Here is a 16,811-nt window from a genome sequence, read left to right on the forward strand (position 1 = left end):
TCATCCTGTATTACTGCTAATGTTAAAGCTTAATTATCCTCATTAGATAATTTATAATCAGTTGAAAGTTTTAGACATGTATAATTAATATCTGGAAACAAAATCACATAGTTTAATACTAGGTTAATCATACTAGTATGCAAAATGGAATACAAACACCATAAACTTAAAATCTCGTATTAACATTGTGCGACCATAAATTGTTACCCAATCTATGAATGCTTCTGCACTTTGATACGTAGTTCTTAAGCGATTTACAAAAGGTTGTCCTCATAACAGTGTAGTCATCTTATTATATAATGATCAAAGCATACATCATGGAACAAAAGACCGAGTTATATTTTACTAATAAAACTCAAAGCATTTAAAGGGGCCTGCAAAATGCAAGCTTAAGGCTCCCATGTCTCAAAGCTACCTTTAACAAAGTCATAGTGCCCTCCGATCAACTTCAGGGTCTTCTTCGCTAGCCCTTCTTTGACAAAGGGATACGTCAGCAGATTTTGAAGGGAGACATTCACAGCCTCCTGCAAGAATTTTAAAGACATTCATCGTAAGTGTAATGGACGTCAATAAGCTTGAGTACTACAAACAAAGAGTATAAAGAATAACAAGTTTTAAGACATGTTAATACAATAGGGTTTAGGGATGTTAAACCAAAATGGTTGCTACTGAAATCCAAATATTCAGTCAAAACTTGGATTTGATTGCAAAATATATGTAAGTTCTCTCTCACACACATACAGAGTATAAGTTTGCAGACAGAAACAAAGGTATCTCTGACAATATGCGGTAGACTAAGATATTGATTATTTGGAAAGAAGGGTACGAATAACTCGAGGCCTACGGTAGTAAATTGATTAACAGCTACCTTCCCAATTGATGTGATATGATTGGTAGCAAAATCTTTCAAACTAGAGTTAAAATTGGATTTGATACGGATCGGATACTAGCATATTCATATCTATATTTATTTTGTCTGACGAATATCAATACGAATATTGATATTATTTGAATGTAAAAATTTATATTCATATTATTTTAAACAGATATGGATACAATTTGAATATTAAAAATATGGATATAATTATGAATATAAGTTGGATAACTAACTTTATGACTATAAAATTAAAGATATTACTAAATAGTTGATAAATCAAGTTAATAGTATATTTATATGATTATATATTTTTTTAAAAATTAATAAATATTATATAAAATTATATAAGATTATAAATAAATTTGGATATTTAGATACGGATTTGATAATTGTCTGTTCATATTCATATCTATTTTTTTTACGGATATGGATATAGATACTGATATTAGTTAGATCTTCAAATTTCTGTTCATATTCGAATTGATTCGGATACAAAAATAGATCCGAATGAATATTATTTATATCACTTTCATCCCTACTTCAAGCAAGATAATTGATAGCGGTCTATGTTGGATAAATTTAATAGTTCTTGATAATTTTGATAAAGTTATGTAACTAATTGTATCCCCATGTTAGCATCAAATGTACCACTTTTCTTGCCATGTGATGTCTCTGTGACCATAGAAAAAAAAAATCATATCTTTTCCTAGAAAATGAAAGCTTTTTGCTCTTTTATCTTTACAAACTAAAATAGAAACGCCAACAAACCAAAGGAAACAAAGAAAAAAATTCTGATGCCAAGTGAAAACTAAAGGCCAAAGACATAAAAATGCAATCCCATGTCCTAAATCTTTTTAAAAAGCCGAATCAAATTCCTAACATATAACATGGACTAATATCTAAGAGGTTAGCAACGAGAGACGCATTAAGTGCACATCTTGTTTGTGCATCTCCCTATCTTTTATATGTTAAGGTTCAAAACTTGACCCACTTTTAGATAATGTCTCTTTTAAGGACAAGGTACATTTTCTTCAATTTCATTTGAGAGTTGGAAAACAATCAGACGTGGTGGGATGCAGGTCATACATCTTCTCTTCTATAACCGCATGGCCAATATGAGCATTAACCGGCGCACCAGGGTGAGATTCTAATTGGCATAGCGGTTGAGGTCCTCGGGCTATGTCAACATGTTACATCAATAAAATAGTATAGAAATGTATATCATACAGAGCATCTCATAACTTAAATGAGCCAGATAAATGTCACCTAGCGAGTGCGACATGAAGGGCTCACCAATGCCTGAGAAATGTGCCTCGACATTGGTTGCCAAGAAGGCAGCACATAGCACGATCGGAAAAAAAAAGGAAAAAAAAGAAAAATACCAACTATTGCGGGCCGAGTCATTTGAACACTCAAAAGAAAAGTCCTTACCCAAAAAAAAAAAACACTCAAAAGAAAAGGCATCTATATTGAAAGGTCAAACGGGAATGCTTTCCAATGCTCGCTCTAGACCAGCAAAAGATGAGGTAAAGAGCTTGGCAACCATCGGTGGGGAGAGTTTTCTTTTTCTTTTTTTTTTTAAAAAAAAATACCTTTTCGCATAGGGTGCACTGGTCCTCAAAAGGCAGACCCGCGTGCTGGGCCTTCACCTTGTCTCTCGCTGGAAGTCCGATCTTCACCCAAGCCTCAATGAAGTCGCTGCACAAATTTTTACAAAGATATTGTTATATTATAGTGCGAGAGAAAAAGGAACTAAAAATTGAAAGAAAGACCTATCTAAAATAAAATAGAATATTTTACTCAAAAAAATAAAATAGAATATTCTAAAAGGAGAAGATTCGATCAGGGGATTTGCACTGCAGCTAGCGGGAAATGTTGCTATTTATGCGGATCTTCCCAGCCGTACAATGTTTATCTGACGTTCGTGATCGAACAATCCCATGGACGCATCTTCGGCCATAAAGTACGTCATTTACCGAATCCCCAGGCTTTTGGGAGGGGAAGATTCGAGAACATGGGAATATTCTCAACGGCTCTAAATTATTGAAAAAAAAGAAAAAAAAAAGGGGGTGTCTGCACCATATTTTTTTATTAAAAAAATTTAAAACGATTGATTTATTTCCGAGAAGAAAGGTGGTCCTTACGTGCTGGTGGTCCCATCGTCCTTGAGGGACATAAGCCCCTTGATTCCACCGCAACGGCTGTGACCGATCACAACGATGTTCTCCACCTGTCCAAATGCCGTCCAATTAGTACACTTCATGATGATTGTTTTTATTTTTTTTGGTAAAATGCTCTGCAAAGGAAAATTTTCAAGAAAAATAATGTAGGAAGATTGCTGCTGACCTTCAGATGGATGACCGCATACTCGATGGCCGATCCAACGCCCGCATACTTTGTCTGTGCGGACAGGACCATAACAACGTAGGGCCATCAGTCGGGGGAATCAGCGAATGGACGGGCAGTGATGGAGGAAAGGGGAAGAAGGTATACCTGGTCGTAGGGTGGGACCATGTTCGCGATGTTACGGATGGTGAAGGCCTCGCCAGGCTGGAAGTTGAGCACCACGGAGGGGCACACGCGGGAGTCCGCACAAGCGAAAACCATGAACTGCGTTGCACCACGCGTCGCTCAGTGAGCGGAAGCTTCCGTTCATGGTGGTGGTTCGTGGGTCGTAGAATTCAAAAACCAAAAAAAATTGAAAACACGCTGCTCTCTCCTAGTTTCCACAACGCTTCCATTTCCACAAAGAAAGTCAAGATGGCCATGGAATATGGGAATATGAACTCCTATCTTGCGACCATGTCAAAGCTCTTTTCTATTGTACTATAACTAGATTAGATAGAATCCAATAAGAACTTTTGCAACAAAGACATTTTGTTTTAACCTTCAACTGTAATGGCTATTTCATATTTAATCTCTCTATACGGAACATAGTTATGTTGAAATTCTCTCTATTTGAGATGAAACTGGAGTAGTCTGGTTCCAAAGCACAGACCATTCATGTGGTGTTAAACAGCCAGTGATTAAGTGGAGCTTGCAAGTCATGTATTACAAAATATGTGGGGATACCCCTAAATTACATTTACAGCACAAGATGGCCAATGATTTCAAGCAAAGTCTTTTGTTTCAACATCAGTTTAGAGGGAATCCCAATTCAAAACTTTTTTTTTTTGATGGTAGTCGAGGTAAAGACTAAGAGTTGATTTTTTTCAAACCTTCAACTAGAGAAGCTCACCTTTGGGCTTTGACCTTCTGCAAGGGGACCGAACAAATCTGGTTTCTTACTGCGAAAGAGATGGAGGAACGAAATGTTCAGACTTGAATATCATCGCATAGAAGGATAAATCCGTTACATAATTAGATTCTGAAATAGCATTATATGCTTGACCTATACAACAACGGCTACGTAATGTTTTCCTATACGTTTCATTTCTTCCATCTATTAACTACATAAATTGGTAAATCTATACCTAGCTAAAAATGTTATTGTGTCGACCTTTCAGTAAAAACATTGAAGGACAATTTGGTCACTCGGTGCTACTTACTCGTAGAACTCCTTCTTGAACAACTCAAACCCGGTCTTTATCCTCTCCACTGGCTCCATTTCCTGTAAATTTTCAGAAGATAAAAATATCACAAAATTGAAGAATTGGAGCTTTATTCAAATGATAGATGTGATCTTTTTTTCTCCTCATGATCCTTAATTTAAGATAAGATACTTTCCTATATTGATCAACAAAGAAATAGGCCTTGGAGATTAAAATAGTCACACAAAAAAAAAAAATCTGATCCAATTATAGTGGGAGGAAAAATTTTAATTCTCGAATAAACAAAATAAAAAATCAGAAGAGATCTTACCGCTCTTCCGATCACAGACCAGAATTCAGGTCAAACTTCTGAATCAAATGATCCAAATCCCAAGGAATAGATAGATACTGATTCACAAAGAGAGAGCGATGGCGATTCGGGGGACCTCGTTTTTTCTGGATGGGTTCTGCACTGAAGTCTCGAAAAGGAGACGGAGATGCTCTCTCACGCCTTCTCTGCCTTTTTTTTTTTTATAGGCGTTTTCTTTTCCGGCTCCTTTACTTCCAGATGGTTCGCAAACGCAAAGATTAGTTAAAAAAAATATCTTCGCAGTTTTCCATCGTGAGGCAATAATTTTCTCTCAAAACCGAATAGCCCAGGCGACTCAGTTCCCAGCAGATCAGCGGTTGGACTCCATCACCGTTTAGCTCAAATGCAAACATCAAACTTGTACTCGCTAATGGTCGTTGGCTCCAGTAAAATTTACTTTGCTATTCTTATCATCGTCATCGATCGAGTTAGGAGTCTCAAAATGATCACAAACCAAACTCACTTTGTTAACGACCGAATGTCTTCTCTCTGTCTCTAATCAAAGTATGGTAAGTGGTGGGACCTACGAGTCATGTGCAAGGGGTTGAAGGATCGGGGGTTGTGTTGGTGTGTTTCTACATTCATCCCGCGTTCTGGGAGAAAAAGAGGGGTCTTGACGTCCGTCACCGGCCTAGCGGTGAGGTCCTCTAAATGGTTCATAGCTGTCGTCCTCTAATGATTTAAAAAGTCTTCTACTTCTGCAGTCCAACTTCGAATTTGTCAGTTTATTATTATTTAACGGGTCTACTGGCCCGAGCACTCTGTGAAAGGTCGCGAAGGAGTGGGCTGGCCTGGAGAGGAGAAAGACTGAAAGAGGCATTTGTGGTTGGCTCCATCCTGCAGGCTAAATTGACAGGCTTGAAGCACGTCGAGTCGCCATGTGTGGAGTCTGCAATTCTCCAGCTTTTAATTACGTCAAACTTTTCCCATTTTGTCGTTCATGTTCTCCAAGTGACCAGCTCAACAACCTTATACGTGGTACCCCGATTTGCTTTCTTAGAATATTCTGAATCAGTGGATGAAGACATGCATGATCGACATTATTATTATTTTGTTTTCAAATTAAGTACCGCTAAAATATCCATATCATTGTATTGAGATTTTTGTATCCTGATGATAAATAAGTTATATTCAACAAAGCATTAAAATATTAGTAATGTCTACGTGAGATATTACTATAATAAGCAACATAATAATATTATTAGATAGGAGTGAAAGTGATATGAATATTATTTATCCAGATTTATTTTTATTTTTGAATCAATCCGAATGTGAACAAAAATTTGAGGATCCGTAATATTCATATATATATATATCCATATCCATAAAAAAAAAATGGATATACATACGAGTAAATAGCTATCCAATTCATATCTGAATATTCAAATTTATATATAATTTTATATAATATTTATTAATTTTTTTAAAAAATATACAATCATATAAATATATTATTTATTTGATTTATCATCTATTTAATAATATCTTTAATTCAGTCATCATAAAATTTAATTATCAAAATAATATCCATAATTATATCTATATATCCGATATCCGAATTATATCTGTATTCGTTTAAAATAAATATATATATAAATTTTTGTATCCGAATAATATCTTTATCTGTATTTGTATTCATCAGATAAAATAAATATTGATATAAATATATTATACTTTGTTACTGGATAATGTTTCAATCAAATATAATTTTTTTTAAATAATTTTATTTACACATTACAGCAGAATCTTGCAACGACAGTACTGTATTGCATAACTACTTTACATATTAGGTAGCTCCATTGACTCGATGGGTGATGGTAATATATCGCAATTATATATCACACCCAATAATTATGACACCTTAGAAGTCATCTATGTGATGAATTTGGCACATGATACATGTTATATTTTGTAACTTTTCTTAGAAATGGTTTCGAACTTGCCTCCCTTGAAAAATCTCTGGGTTCGAAAATTGATCATCAGTGTACATACCAACCAAAAAGGAATACCATGCGGTCTCCATTTTGCCCGTTGTATTGTCCTGTGAAACCATCTTGCCTGCTCATTCTTGGCATCAGGCCAAAGAAAAGATGACACCTTGCAATAGTGCTATGGTGGGTGGATGAGATATACATGCATCAGAAGCAAAAACAAAAAAAAAAGCTACGAAATTTAGCACAAAACAGAATTATTATGGTCAGAAGATAGCACAATCATAATCATCCAGGTAACCTTGACCTTACGTGCTACGTATACTTCTATTTTGTATTTGATGATGGCGTCACTCTATGTTTCCTTCTATCATAATACACACTACCGTCAAATGATTTTTTTCATTCCAATCTCATAAAATAAAGGCAAAATTATATGAAAACCAGGAACATGTTTTAGGTGCTTGAGCCACGCTATGCACTTTCTGTCACTACTACTTTAGGTGCTTGGACCTCTAACGGCGCGCACTATAACCCAGCTAAGAGAAATTCGACCCACAAGAGTCCCAAGTCACAAACACTAGCGAGCCAACTTAAGGAGCGACAGCCATATTAGTTGGGACTTGGGAGACATGATTGGCTCCAAATAGCTCCACAATGGTCCATGCTAGATTGATATTTGTGGTCCTCAATTTTTTTAGTTAATTTAATTATAGAAATCAAGAAACCTTTAAGCCTGGAGGTCCATGCTACTAACATGGAATGCTCATGTTTAGGCGGATAGAGAGAGGAAATATTACCACGGCAGTGGCGATTGTGGACGGAGCAGCAAAGACAGGAGAGTTCCTGATGAGGCGCGGAGTCGAAGGTGAAGGAGATGAAGAGGAGGGGGTGAGGCTGGAGACGGCGGTGGGTCGGAGGGTGGTCGGTCTCGGAGAGTTGGCGCGGGCGAGAGAGGTGAGGCACCAACCTTGAGCTGCGGCGGTCGACATTGTGCCGGGGGGGGGCCAAGGGCTGTATTGGGTTCTTATAATTTGAAGGCCCAGGATGAAGAGGTTAGAGAGAGTGATCGGCCTCCTCTGGCTTTGGTTTATTATCTTTCAGCCTCCACTCGATTGAGATGAGGATTGAAGATAAAGTGGTCGAGCAAGGGCCAACGGTTCTAACGAAGCCACAACCACAAATGCGGGTGAAAGGAACGGGCACGCAAGTGTGTGTGATGGGGAGGGTGGCTTGGGCATGCATGGTGTCTGATGTATGAAGTTGGAACAAGCAAAAGGGCCCATGATCTTGATGATCCGCCAAATTCTTTTTTCAAAAAAAGAAATCGAGGCCTGGCCTCCATCAAATATCAAATCAACTATCAGCGGGAACCAGAAGAACATATCCGATTGCTCTGATCGAGCTAAACCAAAATTTAACTTAAAAAAAAAAAATGTAAACCAAAATTATGATATAAGGGCACTGTTTTTTTTCCTTCTCTCTCTCACAAGCACTAATATCATGAAATGATCCTGATGACTCGATTGATCTCGCCTATAACATACTGCTCATTGTTGCTATTAAAATTCTTGCCTTCTTATTCTATCAACACAAAATTCTTTTAAATGATAAAGAATATTAGGATCTGATGATATACCCGTTGTATTTGTAGATGAGCCACTAGCGCACAAGATTCATACGCGCCACCATGCAATTAATGTACATATTTCCGGCCAGCCATCCCTTGCCACATGCCTTTAGACACATATGCACGAACATTTCTCCCATGTATCCTAAAGAAGAATGCCCACTGCCATCTGAACGTTTGATCGACCATGTTCGCCCAGGGTTGTTTGTATAGGAGTTGCATGGTTGAAGTAGAAAGATGTGAGAGCGTTGGCTAATGGAGCAAGAGATTGGAGAGAAAAGGGAGACCAGATCGTGGGTTTAAATAACGATGCTTCGTGTAAGAGGTTGGAGTCATGATGTGCTCATTGTAACGACACCAATTGGATTTATGTCGGCTATAGAGGTCCAAAATGGGTGGTCCATCCGCCTAATTCATTATAGAGTCGGCGTCTTAGGGCGGCCCTTTCAGCCTCGCTGCTCAAGTTCCCTAATATAGCAGGCCGCGGGTCATTTTTGTATTAAACACGGGGGCTTTCGGAACCCTCAAGTTTACAGCATAAGAGAAATTCTTCGTACACTGCCCGCGGCTAAGAAAATTTGACGTGGAGCACATAATTTTATTCGATTGGATCATATAGCGATTATTTTTTATTTTTTTATGATAAAAATATTTTAATCAAAATTATGATATCATATATAAAAAATCATAATTTCAATACAGGATATCATAATATCGACACAAGATGTCATATTTTTTTCAAAAGAGAAAGAATATTTTTGTCATTCAAAATTTCAAAAAAAAAATTATGAATATTAAATATGTATTAAAAAATGATTGCTATATGATCTAATCAAACGAGACGATGCATTTCATGTCGGATTTTCTATACAGGGGTGTTCTAAGAATTTTGCTATAGCATAATATAACTATACAAGTTATGACTAGTATGGTACTACTTGTATGGGATTTATAGAGGAAGGCATTTATGGCTCGATTGATATGCATGTTTACGCTCATGACTTCTGTTGTAGTCAAAAATTCATGGCTCGACATATGAAGTATGGTCCATTTTGACCTACAATCCATAGTCCGAGAGTTGTATGGGATATTTTTGGACCTCACGATTTTGCCCCTTAAAAGATATCTCACGTGAGAAGGATAATCCCTTCTTATATAAGCTAGATTCAACCTTGACTCCTACCAATATGAGACTAATAATGCTCTTTCTTCTACACCACAATATAGCCTTTCCAGTCAAGAAAAATCTGTGTACTCCATAGATCATGTTTGTTTACTCTCACAGAGTGGTGTTTAGACGAAAAAAACTCCACGGTCCATTGAGGATGATACCCTCCTTCTAGTACCAATATTGCAGTCAAAGGCTCATGCTTTGGTACGTGAGGTATTGTTCATTTTGACCTACGATCCATAGCTCGATGACTATATAGGTTATTTTTGGGCCTTACAATTTTACCTCCTAAAAGATGCCTCATGTATTCTTCGACACCACAGCAACTCCAATCATCTCAAACTTTGAAAGGGTGATGGCACGAGCTTGGTTTTAACTTGAGCCAATCTCAAGAAATCCTGCTTAAGCGTGGCCTGGCTATGCTCCTGAGATATACTTTTCGATACTCGATGAGAAACTGAACCTATTTGCACGGATCCAAACTCAATGTGCAATAGATATATAGGGCATGGGTCTTAACGTATTTACGGGCCTCAACTCAAATGGAAGACTCGATAGGTTTTCATACCCAAAACCCACCTGGACCTGATCTTTTAATAAGCCGAATATGGATGAAAATTTTGACCCAAAGCTTAAATGGGTCTGGGCACGAGTTCATTAAATCTCGGACCCGATCCACCCTAATAGCACTCCTAAATACCATCAACACCCAACCAAAAAAAAAAAAAGCCATATATATATATGGCTTTTTTTTCCTCCTACAACTAAGATACTAAAAGGAAAAGAAAAAGAATTATAATTAAGGAAAATCATGGGGTATGAAATAATGAGCCAGCCCAAGCCTACCAATTGGTTCTTTGGTTAAATGGACATAGATGGAAGAAAACAGAGACTGTGCAACTAAAAAAGAAGGATGAGGACTTGCCCCCATGCAAGAAGCCGAGGATCTTAATGTGGAGACCAAGAGAAACATCCTCCAAATCTGGCTTGATTCTTCGTGAATGAGCTAAGCAAAAGACCAGAAACATAAAGAATGGTTAGCACATAACCATTCGCCATCAAAAATTCAAGTCATCTCGTAGTTTCTACCATTTGGTATTCGAGGAATTCTTTGTGTACCCGAGGTGGTATAGAACTGCACGAATCACCTGCGGTGATTGGTTTACGATCACCATAGGTGGTGTGCGCATTTTGCACCGCTTGTATGGTGCACAAAAAATTTCACTTTGGTATTCTCGTTCTGAAGTGGGCCTAGCTTTCTACTCGGGCCTTTGTGCGTTGGCCTTACCACGCAATGGAGGAGAGCTTGGCCGTGTAACTGCCACCTAATAACCTTTCTTTGAGATTGCTCGACTCTACTGACGAAGGCCACCTTGCCCCTAGGATCTAAGTAGGACGAAGAGGTGCAGGAATCCACTTGATTGAACTCCATTCCATCTGTTGGATATGATAAACATCTTAACTTATTTGCAGGAGTACAACAATTCAAAAAAATGTGTTATAGAAAGATGAAGATGCAGAGAAAGGAGGATGAATTGGGCCCTTCATAGTTTCAACACCAAACCTTTGGCATCTAGGATATAGAAATTGCCATATAGGAAAATTGCTTCCACGATTACCTAAAGATTCTATACTTGTAGCATAAATAGAATAAGATCTCAAATAGCAAGTAAATATTACTTATATTTACCTCTAGGATACTAAGCCAGTTCCTCTAAGACAAGATATGGATGATCTCTCACATCAGATATACCCCTTGGACTATGAAACCACAATACCATGAAATTCACCTCATAGTTGGATTTCCCTAAAAATAATGAAGAACGCGGATGAATAAATTCCAGTATACTTAAACAGAAGGAGAATGTACAGAAGATTGGTGGGGATTGAGAAAAAGGGTGTTGGTAGGATGAGTTATATAGAGAAGAGGAAGCATTAGAAAGAGGGAAAGCATTAACTCTGAAACTGAAACAAAACTATAGTCCACGTGTGGCTTGGAAGAATGCTCTTCCTCGCGAGGTTTGTGCGAGAAATTACTATTCTTATAGTATCAAAAAGTTTCCTCTTCTATCTGCCATCATAGTCATATTATATATATTGTGGAAATGAAATAAACGTTACCAAATGGCTAGATTTTACACACAAAAGAGATTACTGGTGTAAAAGAATGTGAATGAGAGCTAAAATTTCAAAAATCGAAGATTCATGAGATATTTATATGCATTGAAGTGCTATTTATGTGGTATCAAAAAGTTTCCTTGTTTATCTAGCATGGTAGTAGATCTGGTCATGGGCTGGGCTTGGGCCAGAGAATGTCAAATTGTACATAGATCTGGTTCGAAGCTCGATTCAAAATAAATAAAATATAGACCCAATATCCGGCCCGTGATCAACTCTACATGGTAGTCACATGAGGACACATCTTATCGTCCAAGAAACTAATCACCAGAAAGAAGTAAAAGAGTGTTATAGAACGGTTCGATTTTATAGAGAAAAGAGGTTATCGGCGTAAAAGAATGCGAATGAGGACTCAAATTTCAAAAAATTGAAGAGTGATCTCTTCGACGTCTTCGTGTGCTCCTCCCGCTCTGCCGCTCGGGACCGCCCTTCGCCCATTTTCCTCGGGTCTCGAATTTCTTCTCCTCTCCTCTTACCTTCTTCTTCATTTTAGATCGAAAGTTTAACTCGTAGAACCATGGAGCCACGGACCCACACTGCTCCGTTAGCCTTTTTCCCATCATCATCTCCGTCCCTGGCCGCTTTCCGGCGGTTGGCGCAGCCGCTATATAAAGACCCAGGAATCAGTTTTTCTCGTCGCTAAAGAAGCCACGGCCTTCAATCTCGCTTCGTCTTCTCGCTTTCTCTTCGCGGGATTTCTATTCTACTCGCTCTTTCTTTTCTTGTTATTCTTCTTTTTCTCCTTCTCTTCTTCGTCTCATCGTCTTATCCTCTTCATTGCCGTGTATGTATTTTTTTTCTGGCAATAGGCGAGGCATCTGCTGCCTAGCTGCGCGGGACATCCGAGAAAGAGAAGAAAAAGAGAAGGAATGATCTCCGCGTGATCTTCAAACCCTAGGTTTTCGGTTGGTGGTATTCTTCTTCTTGGTGGGTAATGGCCTTGAAGTTGTCCTTCTTTCTCTCACTCTTCTTTTCTTTCTTCGCACTGGATTTATTCTTTTTCTTGGTATCTGGTCTTATATTAGGAGTCTGTGGTGATTCTTGGACGAGGATTTTACTGCATTATCAAGTGGGAACATGGCTTTTCTAAACAGTGAGGCAAGGTAACATTTTGCAGCCGTTTAAATCTGAGCCTCCTTTGCCTTTTCTCTGCTTTTCTAGTTTCTGGGTTTTTCACAAGTTCTTTAAAATCCTGTCATACATTCTCTTTTTCTCCTTGTAGCACGGTAAACACAGCCAGCAAATGGAAAAGTAATTCAAATAACTCACCAGATGTTTTCCTTTCTGGTTTGGATAAGAATTGATGGTTTGGAAGTATGGTGTTGCTTTTGTGGATTAGAAATGTGCTACTGGTGTTTTTTCTTGTGCCTTTAATCTCTTGGGTCGGACCTGGACAGGTTTTGTTCTATACACGGCAGCACTGTGTCTTTGAGCCAAGATCTTGTGAAAAATAGTTGGCTGTGCTTGGCAAGTGCTGAAATTTTACCGTCTTGAGAACCTGTTCATGGAAGTTTCTGACCTTCCTATAAATCATATTTGGTTTTAGATATTATAGAAACAACTTAAATTATGCAGGCTAGATAACTTGATAGAAACCCATTTAGCCTAGTCTGTTTGATAGAAGCCCATTTAGCCCAGTCCTGTCAACCCAATAACCTGAACTCAACTGAACCGGATTTCTCAGATTAGTTTGAACCGGATTTTGTAGATGGTTGGTTTCATTTCGGTTTCAGTTTTAGAAAACTGATTTGAATTGATTCGGTTTCGAGAATGACTCTAACACACACACGTCAGTCCATGCTTGGATCTTAGTCCTGTACATTTGTCCAAAACCAACAGATGTTGATAAGAAATCTGAATCTTGAAGCTTGCTTGAAATAGATTTTTTTTTTTTTTTTGATGAGAAAATGGATATTATTATTATGGAAAGCTTATGCTTGATGAATAACCCACCGCTTCAAGAGTGCAATAACAGAACTCATGGAAGGAACTATAGTTCTATAGATGTAAAGCTAAAAGTGTGTCTGTGTGTATGCTCAATTGTACAATGCACATTAAAATCAATTGCACACAACATTTTTTGAGTTTGTTTGTAATGTTTGTAAATCTAGCATTTGTCATTTTCTTTTATAGTAGGGTGTATTTGTTAGACAAAGAATGTTATGGGAAAAAAAAAACATTTCATATTATCTTCTGCTTTTCTATGTAACAGTGTTGTCATATCATTATGCTCGTTAGAGGACATTCAATAGCATATGTTGCCATGGTTGGATATATAAAGCTTATCAAAGTTACCAAATTTGTTGCATTCAGGTGGAACGGAGCCTGACAATCTCCAATATCAGTAATTATTGAACCATCCATCGACTGCATGGGCTTACAATCTATGGTACAGAAGCCTTTCCATTTAAGACAGAAATAGCCTTAACTGCATGATACCTAACCAAATCTTTCTACTTCTCATCCAATCCCATCTGAAAGCAGCTAGAAGTACAAGCAATATGGTCTTTAGTGAAGGCCCTCATAGTCAGAGCACATATTTTACTCATGAAACTGGTCCATTTGTCTTCATGCTTTAGTCAATAAGCCTGAGGTTCAGTTTTCAGTTAGTGCCATAGAAGCCCATGAAGAATGCATAACAGGCTAGCTCAGCCTTGGCGACAAACCTAGTTCTTCGCCATCACAATGGTGTCATCATTTATCTGCTAAGAGATATCTTCATATGATTCTTAGAGGACAAGATTGAAGGCCATTAGTGGATTTTAACAATAAGTTCTAAGAAAAACATGTTCTTTTAGTCACAAAGGTTCTTTCAAGGGATTCTGGTGGCTAAATATGATTTCTGTCGTGATGATCTGTGGAATAAGACAGAAGATCTGATTTAAATAGCCATGCTTGCTACACTTCAATACCGTTGTGCCCTGGGTCTTGGAATTGTTGTGTCCATGAGTAATTTGCTTTTGTTCCAGTTACAAAGTTTGAGCAGCATAGTTTGTGATCCATTTGAATTAGCATGAACACATGATTACGAGTGTTTCGCTTCTTTAGGTTTATTTTTGTCTTATTGTATTGCTAGCCGTCAATGTGCAATACAAAAAGCTTGGGTAGGTTGAGTAATTGTATGTGCTTGTTTGATTATATTTTGTAGATTAGCTACTTAGGATGATTGCAGTAGCAGATTGATAGGAACTTCAGCTATCTTTCATTTCATTTCTTCACTCTGAAACAGTTTCCTGGAATTGCTGTAACATTTCCGTCAATCATATATGTTTTGTCTGCATTATGGACTATTTTTCTTGAGCTTGATGGCTTTAGCCTCCAGTTATTAATATTCTTCATGGACAAATTGATTTTTTCACCAAAAACTATTAAATGCTGATAAAATATTGGCAGTTTTCCTTGGTGCACAAAAATAAAGACAAATGATAGGATGATCGGGCTTATATTATTTACTTAAGGATCAAAAATACCATATTGAGCAGCAATAGGGCTTACCATTCACTTAAGAATTAAAAATACAATGCCAAGTGTCAAATTCTAATTTGTAGATCATCGAAATGGTACAAAGAGGGGAAAAACCTCCCAGCATCATGGTAGACTATTCCTTGGGTTTTCTACTTTAGTTTTTTTTTTTTTTTGAAATAATAATTTCCTCTTTTATTTGATCCGTAGGGGATTTATGACATGCCTTTGAAGTTCTAACGCTAGTCAGCCTATAGCAAGACCTCTTTATGGGACTCAAGGTTTGGACTTTAAATGCTATATAAGTTTTTATTTCGATTATCTGATTTTTTTTTTTTGTTTTTTGGGGGTGAGTGGGGGTGGGGGGTTGGTCTGTGCGAATTAATTGGCTCATCTGGAACTTTGCAGTGGATGAACATTATGTAACTTGCTCAGCCAATTGTGATCACTACTGTCAGGCAGACAAACTCTAGCTTCATGCTTCAAATTTGGTGCTTCATCTTTATGGTTACTTGACACACATCCTCTCTCTCTCTCTCTCTCTCTCTCTCTCTCACACACACACACACACACAGATTACTCATATGGACTGGCTTTCGATATAATTCCTATCAAGCATGTCATGTAGGTAACAAAAATTTCTATCTTCCTTATAGGGCAAACCTTTGTTGTCATTCTCTCCTAGAGGAGCCACCCCTCAGTTCTGTGTACCTCCAATTACTGTTAGTACTTTGAATCTTGCTTTTTCTTAACAGGGGAGGAGCATAATATGTAGAGAGAGCTGCGCCTCTATCTGATTATCTGATATTTTTTTTTCTTTTCAGGGTGGGAGGGGGGAGGGGGGGGTGGGTGACGAAGGGGGCTTGGTCTGCACTAATTAATGGGCTCATCTGGAACTTTGCAATGGATGAACACCATGTAACTGGCTCAGCCAACTGTGATCACTACTGTCAGGCAGACAAACTCTAGCTTCATGCTTCAAATTTGGTGCTTCATCTTTATGGTTACTTGACACACATCCTCTCTCTCTCTCTCTCTCTCTCTCTCTCACACACACACACACACACAGATTACTCATATGGACTGGCTTTCGATATAATTCCTATCAAGCATGTCATGTAGGTAACAAAAATTTCTATCTTCCTTATAGGGCAAACCTTTGTTGTCATTCTCTCCTAGAGGAGCCACCCCTCAGTTCTGTGTACCTCCAATTACTGTTAGTACTTTGAATCTTGCTTTTTCTTAACAGGGGAGGAGCATAACATGTAGAGAGAGCTGCGCCTCTATCTGATTATCTGATATTTTTTTTTCTTTTCAGGGTGGGAGGGGGGGGGGGGGGTGGGTGACGAAGGGGGCTTGGTCTGCACTAATTAATGGGCTCATCTGGAACTTTGCAATGGATGAACACCATGTAACTGGCTCAGCCAACTGTGATCACTACTGTCAGGCAGACAAACTCCAGCTTCATGCTTCAGATTTGGTGCTCTGAAACAATATGAAATGATAATCTTTATGGTTACTTGACACACACACACTCTCTCTTTCTCTCGCACGCACGCATGCACACAGAAATTACTCATATGGACTGGATTTCAGTATAATTCCTATCAAGCATGCCCTTTCGGTTACAAAAATTTCTATCTTCCTTATAGGGCAAATCTT

The 16,811-nt window shown here is 38.0% G+C and overlaps 1 protein-coding gene and 1 long non-coding RNA gene across 6 annotated transcripts; one reads left to right on the forward strand and one right to left on the reverse strand.

Moving 5' to 3' along the window:
- Nucleotides 1-264: 264 nt before the first annotated feature.
- Nucleotides 265-8,571, reverse strand: LOC105048068 (carbonic anhydrase, chloroplastic). 3 transcript variants are annotated; one of them, XM_073252627.1, is made up of 8 exons: nucleotides 8,348-8,571; nucleotides 4,426-4,487; nucleotides 4,116-4,164; nucleotides 3,371-3,487; nucleotides 3,224-3,277; nucleotides 3,022-3,107; nucleotides 2,470-2,575; nucleotides 265-524 (listed from the first exon to the last, which is right to left on the reverse strand). In XM_073252627.1, exons 2-8 carry the CDS (start codon nucleotides 4,482-4,484, stop codon nucleotides 390-392), a joined length of 606 nt encoding a protein of 201 aa, XP_073108728.1. In that variant the 5' UTR covers nucleotides 4,485-4,487; nucleotides 8,348-8,571; the 3' UTR covers nucleotides 265-389. The 3 variants fall into 3 exon arrangements, with proteins under 3 accessions (XP_073108728.1, XP_010925558.1, XP_029121409.1); XM_010927256.3 differs by lacking the exon at nucleotides 8,348-8,571 and adding an exon at nucleotides 7,509-7,736; XM_029265576.2 differs by lacking the exon at nucleotides 8,348-8,571 and adding an exon at nucleotides 4,739-5,145.
- Nucleotides 8,572-12,040: 3,469 nt separating this feature from the next.
- LOC140855790 (uncharacterized) lies at nucleotides 12,041-15,973 on the forward strand. 3 transcript variants are annotated; one of them, XR_012139065.1, is made up of 8 exons: nucleotides 12,041-12,134; nucleotides 12,497-12,618; nucleotides 12,713-12,790; nucleotides 14,001-14,076; nucleotides 15,236-15,280; nucleotides 15,360-15,430; nucleotides 15,558-15,656; nucleotides 15,806-15,973. It is a non-coding gene; the product is annotated as an uncharacterized lncRNA (long non-coding RNA). The 3 variants fall into 3 exon arrangements; XR_012139063.1 differs by having other exon boundaries at nucleotides 12,497-12,614; nucleotides 15,806-15,970; XR_012139064.1 differs by lacking the exon at nucleotides 14,001-14,076 and having other exon boundaries at nucleotides 12,497-12,614; nucleotides 15,806-15,970.
- The last annotated feature ends 838 nt before the right edge of the window (nucleotides 15,974-16,811 follow it).

Source organism: Elaeis guineensis, chromosome 2, assembly GCF_000442705.2.
Source record: "Elaeis guineensis isolate ETL-2024a chromosome 2, EG11, whole genome shotgun sequence".
In the NCBI taxonomy this organism is placed as follows: Eukaryota; Viridiplantae; Streptophyta; class Magnoliopsida; order Arecales; family Arecaceae; genus Elaeis; species Elaeis guineensis.